The sequence below is a fragment of the Antennarius striatus genome, chromosome 14, assembly GCF_040054535.1.
Source record: "Antennarius striatus isolate MH-2024 chromosome 14, ASM4005453v1, whole genome shotgun sequence".
NCBI lineage: Eukaryota > Metazoa > Chordata > Actinopteri > Lophiiformes > Antennariidae > Antennarius > Antennarius striatus.
This window is the reverse complement of record NC_090789.1, coordinates 18,893,120-18,908,390: the sequence shown is the minus strand read 5'-3', so window position 1 is coordinate 18,908,390 and position 15,271 is coordinate 18,893,120. Positions and strand designations below refer to the sequence as shown.

At 40.1% G+C, this 15,271-nt stretch overlaps 1 protein-coding gene across 3 annotated transcripts in view; it reads left to right on the top strand.

Annotated features, from left to right (window-relative positions):
* Positions 1-15,271, top strand: part of grik2 (glutamate receptor, ionotropic, kainate 2) — a 182,736-nt gene that overhangs the window by 148,754 nt on the left and 18,711 nt on the right. For all 3 annotated transcript variants that reach the window (XM_068332729.1, XM_068332727.1, XM_068332728.1), the window contains 2 exons: positions 795-1,012; positions 4,956-5,181. In XM_068332729.1, the coding sequence (XP_068188830.1) occupies positions 795-1,012; positions 4,956-5,181 (444 nt within the window). The remainder of the gene's footprint in view (positions 1-794; positions 1,013-4,955; positions 5,182-15,271) is intronic.

Below are 15,271 nucleotides of genomic sequence, written 5' to 3'. Positions count from 1 at the left end.
AGATACTGACTGGTTCTGAGTACCCAGACCCCCAATAAAGCAAAAAAACCTGCCCATTTCAGGGTGGCCTTTTACTGTGGGCAGTATAAGGTACACCTGTGCACTAATCATGATGTCAGATCAGCATCTTGATGTGGCACACCTGTGAGGTGGGATGGATTATCTCAGCAAAGCAGAAGTGCTCACTATCACACATTTAGACAGATTTGTGAATAATGTTTGAGAAAAATGGTAATATTGTGTATCTGGAATGAATTATAGATCTTCAAGTCCATCTCATGAAAAATGGGAGCAAAAACAGAAGTGTTGCGTTTATATTTTTGTTGAGTGTAAATGCATGTATATCCGTAAGGAGTGGGAAAGATAATTTCTCTGTCATGAGATCAATAAAGTACTTCTCTTTCTTCTTCTTTCTTTCTTTCTTTGAAACACTTGTAAGTGGTTATATACATGTAACTAATAGTAGTTTGCTACTCAGAAAACGATACTTTTGGTTTTCATTAACAAAGTATGTAGTTATATAAAACAAAAGGCAGAACATATAGACAGTCAAACAGTCAAGGACACATGTTTGACACAGGAGGGTTTTTTTTCTTTTAAATAACTCTCCTAAGACTTAACAGCAGTGACTGAATGCAGCCATAAGCCTACCCACTTTGCCCACTTTATGTGCCTGTTGTCGGAGTGTGAGATCCAGGCAGCAGATGCAGAGGCCTAGCCTTGCCTGGGTGCTGACCCCTCCCTACCACACGGTTGAACCAATCCTAACCTCCTCTTCTGCTACTCTCATCTAGGATCTGAGCTCATGCCGAAAGCCCTCTCCACCAGAATTGTAGGAGGAATCTGGTGGTTTTTCACACTCATCATCATCTCCTCATACACGGCAAACCTAGCTGCCTTCCTCACTGTTGAGAGGATGGAGTCACCCATTGACTCTGCTGATGACCTGGCTAAGCAGACAAGGATAGAGTACGGAGTGGTTGAGGATGGCTCCACCATGACCTTCTTTAAGGTTGGTACAAACTGGATACGACTAATCAAGTTGGTAGTCTTCAATGATGCAACATTTTAGTTATTTTGTATTTACTTAGAAAGGTATGTCTTACCAATGTCTTTAGTATATGTTGTCTTTACACTGAAAGCCGGTTAAACTCTTTGCAAACATCAAGACGCTGAAGAACTTTCTGATGTCCACAAGTTTCTTGATGTTGTAAGGAAAATGTGAAAATGAAAATTTCAAAGTAATGGATTATAATTGCTATGATAGATTTTGAACATACAAATATTCAACATTTACTTTTCACACTGTCATAAGATACGCTTTTGAACTCCAACCTGGTGGCAGAATGAAGTGCTTATCTGGACCAGACCACTTTTTTTATCTCATCTATACCGTGGGGAGTTTCCTGAAACTTTTAATAAGCCTCCTTTATTACCTTGGTGAACGGAGAGGTTTATCTCACATTTGTGTTTTGCAGGAATTAGATAATCTCATACCATTTCCAATGTGTTTGTCCCAAACACATTAGTACCAAACGCATTGGAAACTTCACCTTTTGTAGCTTGATGTGGAGGTGTTTCTTTTGGCTAGTCCAATTGCATCTCAACCAAGTTTCAAGCAAATAGAACAGTATAGGAGGGGTCAAGGGCCAATGCTTCAGATAATGACAGAAACGCTGCAATACCGCAGTGTAACTTGGGACCCATTATCAAGCAATTCTTGGGGATACATACTCAATACTCATTTCTAAAGAGACAATAGAGCTGGATCCAACTAATGCCCGATTAGACTCACTTCCTTTCAGCAGCTCAGTTTTTGTAACATGTTTTCGCTGGAGTGTCAGGCCGTCCCCCTGGAAATTTTCCCCTCAATTGTTTAGTTCTGAGAAGAAGCCTATACACTTTCCTGAGATTTAGATTAGTTTAGTTGTCATCCCCGAGGTTTGCTATTCCATTCCTGGCCTCTGCAGTCTACCTGCTTTTGTTAGGATACATGGTCCAGGTCGTTAAACAAACTGAGTGACTGACCGACCGACCAACCGACTATGACTATGCTACATTGACACATGAATCACAAATTCCTCTACCCAGACTCTCTCGTACCATTAGAAGATACCCACTGGAAACTCCAGGGGGTTCTGTTTGTGCTCTGGGATGTACAGAAACACTATATTCTAGCTTCCAGTTACTTAGCCAGCTAGAATTCTTTCTTTGCGATTGACACATACAAGAGGGACAGTGACCAGCCAAGTACAAATCCTGTACTGTTCATAAAATATGGCGCCTCCAGCAATATCATACTTCTACATGAATGTAGCGACAAACAGCTAAAATGAAAGGAAAGGTGTACAAAACTGTGGTGAGAGCAGCGATGTTTGGTCAAGAGCAGGGGTCACCACCTTTTTTAGGGTGAGGGCTACTTCCTGGCCCCCCATTAGTATGAAGGGCTATACAGGACCTGTCTACAAACGTCCTAAATAACAAAACTGCATGGATAACTCACATTATTATACTGATAATAAAATAGCAGTAGTAGTTCTAACACTATGTAAAGTGAATGCTCACATATCAATAATTATTTTCCACAATTATTGGTAATTTACACAGCAATAATAATCAGAAAAACATGTTTAAACATGAAACACTTTATGTTTATTTGCTCAAACATTTGTTATGCAAATGATCCCTTTTATCATTTTTAAGACAGAAAACAACACTTTTTGTCCGAACAACAATAAATTCTTTCAGATTTAATGTCTAACCTTACCTAAGTTAACAGTGGCCCCCCGTACTGTTGCTGGAAGACAGTTCCATAGTAATGCAGCCCCATAACAGTTGCAATAATCTCATCTAGAGGCAGGGAAAGCATGTTAAAGTGTTGGAAAGTGCACAGTAATATTTGAATTGTAGAGCTTCCACATTGTAAGACCTCACTCTCCAAAAGTCAAAGTCAAACTTTCTTTATTGTCATTATACACATACACAGTACAGTACACACGGTACAATGAAATTTCGAAGGCCAGATGGAGTGTTGGTCCAGAGCCGCTGCACCCCGGCCGCGCCGCCACTACGGTCCGACATGACCTAATATTACCTAGATGCATGTTTTTTCCTGATAAAACTGATTCATATAAATAATTGAGCAAAGAGCAAGGTTGGTGAGCTCAACTGTCAGACATGGTCCTTCTTGTGAGTTGATTAAGGTCCAGGATGTCCTCTTTTGTCCAGCCCAGTTAGGGTTAGACAGGAAAAGCATTGCATAAGTATGTGTGACATTGACTTTGATTCTTGTTTTCAGCTCCAAACTCCAAATCTTTTTCAAAAGCAATTTGTACTCTACCCATAACTTCTCTTTAGTGTGGGCATTTGGAAGATTGCTTAAACCTGCATCCCTAAATAAGTGTAAGTTTGCCCTTCCATAAGATGCTAAATACCCCCACCCCCTCCCCCCATGCCGCTTTGGTCATTTATTACCTTACAACGTTTTAAATGAGGAATATTGTATTAATCAAGTCCAAAATTCATAATTGTGAAAATTACTCAACAAGGAGAATTTGTTTCTTCTTTAGGAAGGTGTTCAATGTCATCCATGTAAAAAGAGAGGATCTGTGCTGTGGAAGTCCTCTTCGTTAAAAACCTCAAGGGATTAAGTGACAATAGAAATGCAGAGAACAGAATGAATCTCCTTTAAATATTCCCGTATTGACTGGAAAATACTCTAAATATATTATTATTATTAGTATTATTATTTTGTAATAATAATAATAATAATAATATTATTATTATTATTATTCCATCATTAAGAGTTTCTAATTTTATATGTGACACAGAATGTTAGCTCAGTAATAGATCAACTTTCAACTCAGCAGGTACAGTATAAAAGACAATACACATGTAGAGACATACAGCTCATATCCAAAAATGAAGACATTGTAAAGCATTGCTCAACACTTCAAAATGATGAAAGTGTTAACACCTCCTGCCAATGTGTGAAAAATGAGGCCAAGCTACTGAAATCTGATTTCTTTTTTTTCTAAAGAGTTAGAGCATTCAGTTTTGCTGGGACAAAAAGGATGTGACATTCAGTGAAATATTATGGGTGGACTATTCTTTTTTTTTATTTCTACATGGGTTATTCAACCAATACATTTTCTCTTGTATGTTTTAAACATAATCTAACGTGGCTCTCTGTGTGGAGGCTCTGGAAAGCCCACCTCGACTTTGTGCCTGACTTATAGTGTAGGTGGTTATCTGACTACCCATGTATTCACAGCCACCACTCTTGCCTTATCAGCAGTCTAAAGCTTGCATGCCCAATCGCCTGATTTGTCAAGGATGACTCCGAAAGATTCTGATAGGCACTCTGCAAATCACCCAGTTGATCTAAAATATCGACCAGTCACAAAAAGTCGTTACACACAATAATGGCGGGCGGGACCTTGGAGATGTGACTTAATTAGGTTTCAAATGGCTTCAAAATGCTTTCAGATCTGCTCACCTAAGGGGTAATGCGCTCTTGAATTTTTCTCCATGATTACAGGTGTACAAAGGGAGTCGCAGTGATGCTGACAACATCATTGGTGTTTCTAACTATTCCTGATAGTAGCAGCACAGTCAGTCAAAAATCACACTATTGCTGCTATTTAGCATGCCGTCTGCTTCAGCCCTATGTTCTCCTCTCAAGTTATATTGACTGAGGCAGACAGAAGGGATATAGTGATGCTTAAGCTGCATAAACATGTTTTCCTAGAGGCATAAACAGTTTGCAAGGCTTCTAAAATCTGTATTAATTAATAATAAATGTAGTTACTCAGAATACTGTAACTATTTGACATGTAATTTTCTTTTCTTCACAAACCTCCTACCTCCAGTAGAACTCTGTTCAACGACACAACAGCTTTTACAGCAGAAAGCTGTGACATAACTGGTTTAAATGTAAATGTGCTTCTTCACAGAAAACCAAGATCTCCACATATGACAAGATGTGGGAGTTCATGAGCAGCCGCAGGCACTCAGTGATGGTGAAGAACATCGAAGAAGGCATTCACCGTGTGCTCACCTCTGATTATGCCTTCCTCATGGAGTCGACCACTATTGAGTTTGTCACACAGCGCAACTGCAACCTCACCCAAGTTGGAGGCCTCATTGATTCTAAAGCATATGGTGTCGGCACCCCTATCGGTAAGTGTGTGTTCACGAGACTAAAATTTGTTGCCTTATTTCAGTTGCAATCCATTTCCAACCACTGTTTCCACATGTAAATGCAGTATGTAGACAAACCATGTATGTACACCTGGATAATGAGCTCACAGTGTGTGAGACTTACCTGTTTGTTGTTTTATTGTTAGTTTAGGGTCACAACTATTCCAGATCTTTTGTTATTCGTATTTTGCTAAATGTGGAGTGAAGCAAGGAAGTTCTAAGACCTCAAGTGGATTTCAACCCAAATTTTGCTCTACTTGTTTTGAGACAGTGCTACCCCTCCCCCTCCCTCTGTTTGTCTTATACAAAGGGAGACCAAGGCAATCAGATTGAATTCAAAATTTTACCCTGACCTACATTGACCTAGTTTTCCCAAAGGTGAAGGTCATCATCAGATTTTTGTGCCTCTGGCTTTCTGAAAATGTTGCTTTTTGTTTTGTGATTATATCTCGTCAGGGTTCAGAGATGTGTACCAAAAAAGGTATATAAGTGAAAGTTGACCTAGTTGACCTAGTGACCTAGTTTTTCAAGGTTGTGATCTAATTTTCATCCCCTTGCCTCCCTGAATATAACGCCTTTTGTTTCGTCTTTCCATCTTATCCGGTTCCTGAGATATGTGCAAAAAATGTACAAAAGTTGAAATTTGACCTTGACCTAGTTTTGTCAAGGACATCATCTCATTTTCATCCCCTTTGCTGCCTGAGTATTTTGTTTCATCTTTCTATCTGCAACAGTTGGGAAGATATTTGGTGGACGGACAGACGAACATACAAACTGACAAGTACAACACATCACCGGTTTGCTGGATGTAATAAGCTTCCTTTATATATATATCTCATTTAATCTATAATTATATATTGTCATATATATATATATAAAGTAAAATAAGATGAACCTTTATTCGTACCACAGTACCACATTTCCACACCGACAGCAGTAACAGAGAATGAAAATATAGGATAGACAAATAAGATAAATAAGGAGAGTAGTAAGATATGAGGAATAGCATAAATAAGTAAAATCAAGAGAGATTCAAACAAGCATGAATAAATACAGACATACATAATTATAAATATATAGTTTACAATTTACAAATTTACGCTGGTTAGGCAGGTTGTGATTGTCTGTGTGTGGTCGACTGGGAGCAGTACTGGTTTCATAGTCTGACAGCTACAGGAAGTAAAGACCTGTGCCTATCACTGAAGAGCTCTCCAGTTAAGTTAAAGTGCCCTTCAGGGGGTGGGAGTTGTTCTTCTTCATCGATGAAAGCTTGGCCCTCATCCTCTTCTCCCCCACCACCTCCATCGAGTGAATGGGACCGCGGACAGAGCTGGCCTTTCTAAAAAGCTTGTCCAGTCTCTTCCTATCAGCTGCTCCCCCAGCAAACTTCTCCATAAAGAATGGCTGAAGCCATCATGGTGTCATAAAAGGTTTCCAGGAGAGTCCCATGCACTCAAAGAGACCCCAGCCTCCTGAGCAGACAGTCGGTTCTAACCTTTTTGTAAAGTACATTTGTGTTATTAGTCCAGTCCAGGTTATTGTTCAGGTGCCCCTGGTAGTCCACCAGCTCCTTTGTTTTTCCCTGCGTTTATCTGGAGGCTGTTCTAGAGGAACCGGTCCACAAAGTCCTGGGTCAGTTCTCCGTACTTACTGTCTTTCCCATCTGGGATGAGGCCGATGATCGCAGAGTTGTCAGAGAATGTCTGTCTATGACAAGTTGGAGAGTTGTAGGAGAAGTCTGCAGTTTAGAGCGAAGGGGAACAGAGGTAGGACCGTTCCCCTTGGTGCCACAGTCCTGCAGACAACCGGGTTTGACACATAGTCCCGGGTTCTCACAAACCTTAAGCGTTTGGTCATATAATCCAAAATCCCGTATGTGAGGTGATGGTCCAACCTGGTACACTCCAGCTTGTCCCGCAGAAGTATGCTAAGGGGCACTGGGGCAATGAAAGAACATGATTCTCACAGTGCTCCCAGGCTCCTCCAGGTGAGAGGCGACCCGTTGTTGGAGGAAGATGACGTCATCGTCCACCCCAGTGCCAGCCAGGTGAGCAAACTGGAGTGGATCCAATGATTGGCTCACCAGGGGGCGGAGATGACTTAGAACCAGCAGCTCCAGGGTCTTCATCAGGGGAGATTTTAGTGCGACCGACCTGTAGCTGTTGAGGTCCTCGGGGTGCGGAGTCTTAGGCACAGGAACCACGCAGGATGTTTTCCACAGCTGTGGCCCCCTCCCCAGCTTCAGACTCTGGTTGAACATACTGTATGTTGAACGATCACACTCAGCACTCGTGATTTTTATGAGCCTGGACCTGATGCCGTCTGGACCCACAGCCTTCTCCACCTCGATCCTGTGAGGGACGGGTTGGTGCAGTAGGGCAGTGTCCTGGAGGGTGCGCTCTCTCTCGTCAGGTCTGCCTGCACCAGGTTAATTAAATATGCAGTGAAATGTGTTTTGTGCATTTGACCCATCCCTGGGGGGCAGTGGGCTGAACTTGTGGTGCTCATTGTGACATTTGGGGTCAAGAATTTTGCCGAAGGAAATATTGTCGAATGGACTGGGTAGACTGATTTCCGAGCCACCGACATCCTGCTCTCACCAAATGCAATATAAATGAAGTTCTGGGTCATCAGATGATTTGTTTCCATTACTATGTACATTTTTTGTCATCATTAAATCATCTGATGTTCTGTAATTACATCTTCATTTAAAAAATGACATTTCAAAAACTTATCAGAAAATGTTTCCAAATGTTTGAGAGCCTTCATCGCCAAATCCTGCAGACATATGGTTTCATTTGTCCTCTTGACATTAATAAACCATTTCTTCAGTTTTACACATCCAAACAGATCTAACGGTCCCAGCAACACACAGTGACCATAAACATAGTACATACACTCACACTGAATGGCAACATGTTGGAGGAATCGGGGATGAGCAAACAACACCGTTACAGTTGACAGTTAGCAACAAAAACTAAAAAGCTAGATGTTTAATTATGTAACAAAATAAATAAATGATTAATTAATGACCCCATGATGACCTGTTTAGTTTACAGCACTCTTTGTATGATCATAGTTGGGATCAGCTCTTACCTTCAAGGAGTTCACAGGAGATAAGCAGGAATAACAAATGAATAAATGGAGTTGCTAAACACGATCTCATTGTGTTCTCCAGAAGAATCTCCGTCAGCAGCTCCTGCTCCTTTGGAGATATTTTAATCAAAATTAGATTCATTCTGCGTCTGGGCTGGGGGGTATTTTCTAAACTGTCCTTACAGTACACCAAACCTCATCTTGTTCTATTAAATATTTAAATCTTTCTTGAAAATGGTTTAATTTATAGTCATGTTGTGTTTTCTATTATAGGATAGGTATATCCTACAATAGACAATCTTATGTACTGTATAGCCATGTCGTGTATGTTGACCATGTTCCAAACTCAAAATGTTAGCACTGAGGATGAGAGACAGTTGTCAAAAATGAGACACCAGTGTCACCACTGGTTACCACCACCAAAAAGAATGTAGAAATATATGAAAAGAGCAGCTTCCTGTCAGTAGCTCTGTGATGTATAGGAGAGGTGGAGTGAGAACGTCAGCTAACTACTAGTACTGACAACGAACGAGAGAACTGTTTTAAAAAGAAAACAGATAAAAAAGATAACATGAACATCGGAATGACTACACTTTATGTGTCCTTCAAACACCTTTTCAGTGGTCTGATGTGTCTTTCCTTCATTCTGCTTATCAAATCAAATCAATTGTATTCATAAAGCGTTTTCCATCTAAGAACATAAGAACACGTAACAGTGTTTCACAGAGCTTTCATCGAAGCTCCACAAAAGTTCATTGAGGAAGACTAAACCTCTGACACTTCACTTTGCTTCTCATGCTTTCTTATTCAAACCTTCTGCGAGAACATACTTTATAATTATAATTAGGATAATTAGGAATAAGGAATGCCTGAACCTGTGAGGCCAAACTGAGGATCTGATTAATCCACTCTAGCAAAGAGGACATAAATAGCATTAACATTTTATTTTGCAAACAAGGAATCTTCCAAATTAATGTTTATCAAATGTTTCATAGATATACTGTAAATGCTCATGCATTCAAGATTTAAGATTTAAAGAGCTGACTCTGTGTATTGAGTCATTTTAAGGCGTAAAGCACTCCTACATCATTTCCATTTGAATATACTGTAGATGTATAGAAGTTTTTGATGATACAAAATGTTATTTCAAAAATACATCAGAAGTCATATTCTGCAAATCTAATTTGCAGACATTTTGAATGTCAATGTAAAGACGTGATTTTAAACAGCTGCAGGTGACATTCATTAGATTATGAAACGGAACACAAACACTGAGTCAGAGGTGCGTGTTCGCAGACCGAGCAGATTCTGCTTTTCAAACATTTTGTCACCTCTAACTGGGAACATGACATTTCTTGATTATTATCTGTACACAGAGTCAGCAACGTCTGCTCCAGCTGGGGGGCATCGCAATTCAATAAGCATGACCTGACATGATTACAGAAAGCATTGCAATATATACTAGCAGAATGTACTAGTGCTTGTTGCACATGTGTTTCTAATTGTATAGGGTTATATATAGTTTATGTATATTGTATACATATATTTACATAGCTCATTGCAGTTACTACATTGCAATTTGTGTATTATGATTTCAAACACATGCTATGTCAAAAAAGAATTAAATATATCTGCTAATCCATGAAACACACACGTGCAATTTGATGGGGGGGGGGGGTTGGGAGGATGATTGTTAGCATAATTTCATTTTTTTAAGTCATTAGTTGCCCGTGCTTTTTAGTGATTGATCTGGTGTAAAAAGCAGAAGAGGGGATGATCTGATGATTTTAAAAATATATTTTTATTTTTTTTACAATGTAAATTTTGCAATATCTCAGGAAGAAATAGTAGAAAACCAATCAAAATCCAGCACTTAATCTGTCCCTTCACAGATGATTGGATTGTCTCGACAAATCAGGAAACTGTCCTTTGGGACTGTGATTGTTGGTTGCTGCTGTTTGTGTATGCTCTGCTGGTCGGCCTCACAAGGTAATTTCAGCGACTGTGTGTGAAAACAGAGGAGGGAGACTTTATTTGCTTTGGGTGATTGCATTTCCTGACTGATGTTCTCCTTTTGAGGGAATGCGGTATTGGTTTGTTTGTGTGTGTGTCAATAGACTGGGTTGTGTGCTTTCATTCCTCTTCGGCTAAATACTTGACTTTGACATGACATGTTTATGCGTATGTTTAAAATACATGAATGTATTTACATCACGAGTGTTTGTCAGTGACAGAAGCAGAATGAACCGAATGGAGGCGAAGTGTTCACCTCACATACTTCCTGTTCTAAAGACAGGAGGAGTTTTAGCATTATTACTCCCTGTTGGCCCATTCACATGCAGTCAGAACAAGGTATTTAAATTGCTAATCCTACCCTTTCAGTACCTTTCACCATATGTGGGCTGTATTCCCATTCACCCCAGTCGTTTAGCATATATCATATTGACTTGAACAGAGCGTAGGTGTCTGCCTGCCTCAGTTCGTGGGCTGTGATAGAACCACAACCTCAGCACACCCCCTTTCAGCTCCCTCACCTCAGTAATGGACGCACCGGTTCCACCACACAGCTGTTCATCATTCCTAACGGTGTGTTAACTTCACCAAACCTCCTGTCGAATATTACTTTGGTTCTCAGGGTAACATTTAAACATTTGAATGGCTGCTTTAAAATCCCCAAAACTGTGGCGCTGTGCAAATAAAACCAAATATGGTCATCTGATATTTTTATTTTCTTAATTTTGAACCAGGAGGAGTGAATCGCATTACATTAAATTGCATACAAATACCAAAGCGCAAGTGTAGCATATCTGGTGTAATTCTTTTAGCAGACAGTGGGATGTAGCAGCAGTTTCTTCTCATTTTCTTTTGTTTGTTTGCTGCAGCAGTTTTAAGATTCTCTACAGTGCAGCTGTCACAGTTGATGAGAGATGCTACTCAATCACCTCTGTGCCAAAGAGGTACCCAAAACATTATTTTCATGCTTCAACACCTTTATTCTATGTGGTGGCAAGAGGTTTTCTTAAGATAGGATAAAATGGAGCAGTGCAAATATTTTGAACAACATTCTACTGTATCATTGATGACACAAATCTGTAGATGCCCGTCTATGATGTGGACAAACAGCAGCAATCCAAGAGCACTGAAGGAGGCAGAACGTCAGTCAGAGTAGGACTTCCCCAAAATATTTAAGACACATGTACAAAAGATTATATTAAGAAACAAAAGATTAAATTAAAAAGGCTGTGTGCTTAAATTAAAATTAAAAAAATCATTCAAAAATCAAAAATTGTTTGGCTATATATGTCAGTAAATGTTTGTTACATGTGAGCTGTATTAGTCCAACTGATATGATTACTTTTAACCTCGGCTGTCAAAGCCAGAAATATTTCTTTATACAAATATCTGTTTTTATTGCTTATACAACAACAACAAAAAGTTTACTGGGAAGATTCAATCATATACAATACCCTGTTGCACAGACAGTGATATAAACAGTGAGGAGAATTTTTGCTGGGAGTGTAAATACTTAGAAAATAGGAAGAGGCCTGGAATCTTCATCATAGACGCATTTCCGCTATTAGAGATATAATCAAAAAAAAAAAAACATCCGGAAATCACATTGTATGATTTTTCAAATTATGTATTTTTATGTTACTGGGGTTCCTAAGTATTTGCACCCATGAGAAAATCAGTGCTAAATTTAGGAGCCTTTGTTTGCAATTACGTTTGGTCAGTTACGTAGTCCAGGTTTGCACATACAGGCAACTGGGATTTTGGCCCCCTCCTCCACACAAATCTTTTCAAGATCTGTGAAGTTTCGGGGCTGTCGCTGATCAACACAAAGTTTCAGCTCCGTCCAAAGATTTTCTTTTGGATTTAGGTCTGGAGACTGGCCAGGCCACTCCAGAACTGTGATAGTCTTCTTACACAGCCGCTCCTTGGTCAACCTGGCTGTGTGTTTTAGATCATTGTCATGTTGGAAGATCCAACCACGACTCATCTTCAATGCTCTGACTGAGGGAAGGAGGTTGTTGCTCAAAATCTGACAATACATGGCCCCATCCATCCTCTGCTTAATACAGTACAGTCATCCTGTCCCCTTTGCCGAAAAGCACCCCCAAAGCAGCTGTGGTAGTTTACCATCACCAGGTATGAATGAGGACTGAATGAATAATGGAACCACTATGAAGTACTTCAACTGTCTAAAAGACACTATATGAATCTAATAGCTTATTATTATTACTTGGGGAAGACACTAAACATAAGGTTGACTCTATCAGTGATGCATAAGTGTTCATGTGAAGTATTAACGCCAATGATGAGCAGGTTATACCCTGAGGTACCTCTGCCACCAGTGAACGAATGTGTAAATGGTTGCATTCTGACTAATGTTGAAAAGCAGAATGAGTGATAGAAGGAAAGTGCCACACAAATGCAATCCATTTGCCATTGAAGGTAATATATCACACATATAGAGAATACTTTTATTTTTTAATTATTTAGCAGTTATTTATGGGACTTTCATGCACTTCCCAAAAAACAATAAATTATAACGGTGCATGTGCTGGCTCAAATAGGGTTTAACATTTGTTTCTTCAACTAAAATTTACAAATTTATTTCGAATGAAAGGTAAAAGTAAACTGTTTTCTCATGTCATCGTAGAGGTCCCTCCGCCCTAATGGTGCTATGGTTGTGTGTTGGTGACCTGTCACAGGTCCACAGTTTTAAGCTCTCCATTCTTTGTGTCTTTGACAGTTTTTATTTAAAAGCTCTCCATTACCAAGGACTTACAAGAATCATGCTGTGTAATCATTTGCTGTTTATGTGGTGGTTGACAGCGGGTGTATCTCCAATAAGTAATTAAAAGCAATCTGTTGCCTGTATTACATTAAATATTTTATTTTCCTGTGCAGCCACTATGTCCTCCTCTGACCTACATCGTCATCCTTTCTCTCTATCTTCCTTACTTATTGTTAACTATCAATATTCATTTGGCTTCATTAGAGGATATTATTCAGAGTATGCACAATGCTTCTGTGTTGCTTATTAGTATTCTGATGTACTTCCTGTTATTTCTGCTGATACCTGGTGGGCTGTTCAGCTTCAAATCAAAAACTGAATGAGTCCTGAATGCATTTCTGTATGAAAGAAGATCTCCATTGGTGTGACCTGCAGCACTTTGCCCCAAACAACTAAATACTGAACTCCCCACTGCTTTCACTGCCTCCTGGGCTCACTGTGGGGTGTGTAGGATGGCAGATGTTGCAGGGGAGTTAACTCTCTGGAGCATCCTCAAAATAAAACTATTTATGAATTTCCAAATGTATACAGTACATCATATTATGACATCATGAAAGGCTCACCTCTTTGAGGGGAGATGCAGCAGGGAGTGGTACTCATAAGTCCCTTTTCTGCAGCTCCATGACGGAAAGACCTGCAGGGTGAAATAGTTGGGAGGAGGACAGAGGGAGCAAACAGCCATGGGGAGGAACATCAGTTTGTGAAATGTATTTATGGATTGACAATAACATCAGGATCCCAGACGCCTGTGGAAACCATTCAATTCAATTCAAAAAACTTCATTTGTCCCCAAGGGGAAATTGAAAGCACATAAAGCAGTAAAATACACAATGACAGAAATGTACAATATAAACAGGTTTGTGCAATGAGCTAAGAAATTTATTTTAAAAAACCTGTAAAATTGTAAAACTATAAAACTATAAAGATATCTTCATATAGTGGCAGCATTATGTGTGTTGTTATGAACAGTGTAAACATACTATATCAAACATACTATACATCCATGGGGATACCATGAAATTGGAATACATGATTAACCCGATTAGCTGTTTCTAGAGCAGAGGGTAGCTTGAGCAGGGAGATGTATTGCACTGATTCTGAGAGGTCGTGATACTCAACTGGCATAGAAGACAGATCAGGGGGTGGATGAGAAGATATGAATCAGTGGGGAACTGGTGGAGGAACCCGCAGAACCGAGACAGGCTGAATAACAATGTCGACTCCAACTGAAACTCATTGATATGAGGTTGTGTAGTTTGAGCCAGGGGAGGCCGAATACAACAGGAGAAAAATTAGAGAGAATATCAACAACACAGACGGTCTCCTGATGGTTAACGGACAGGAGACGGAGAAGGATGCTGTAGTGAGTGATCTTGAAGATTAGTCCTCCAGCTAATGCTTCTACTAACCCGGGTGCTCTTGAGGGGCTTGACGGGTGAAATTAGTCCGAGTGGCGAAATCAAGATCAATGAAATTATCATCAGCACCACAGTAAATGAGGACCTTTATGACGGAGGAGAACTAGAGAGACTAGCTGAAAGGAATAAAGGAGCTAGAGACCGGGATGAGGTGGAGGTCTGGCTAGACAAGGGTGTTCTCTGTCCCTGGTGAGTCTGGTCTTTTGGCCGTACGGGGCAAGAGGCCGAGAAGTGACCAGCTAACCCACAGTCTGAGCAGAGCTTGCTTTCAATGCCAGCTATCCTAGCCATCAACACTGGCTAGGAGATGCAATCAAGATGCTTAGTTTCCTCCGGGGGGGATAGGGAATAATGACGGTACGGTTGGGCTAACAGACAGAGAGGCTGAATGTGTAAAAGAAGACTCTTGGTTAGGAGCTGAACCACAGGATATGAATGCTCTCCCTCTCCTGCATTCTCTAAAGCTGTTGTCGATATTAATGAAAAGTTAAATTAGTTATTCTTGGGAAGAAGGTTTGTCTCAGATCACTAAGTCATCTTTTTCCCGGACAGGACGTGAGAGATCAGCGGAGGGAGGGTAACTCAGGGTAGGAGCAGAAGTGGAGTTGGCACAGGGTAACTGGGAGATTTGGACACTTATCTGCTGGACATTCTGAGAAAGTGACTGCATTGAGTCCATTAATCCATGCAGAAACTAATTATGTTTCCCGAGAAGAATACCTTGAGCGCTGAGGGCGTCTTTGACTGGGTTGGA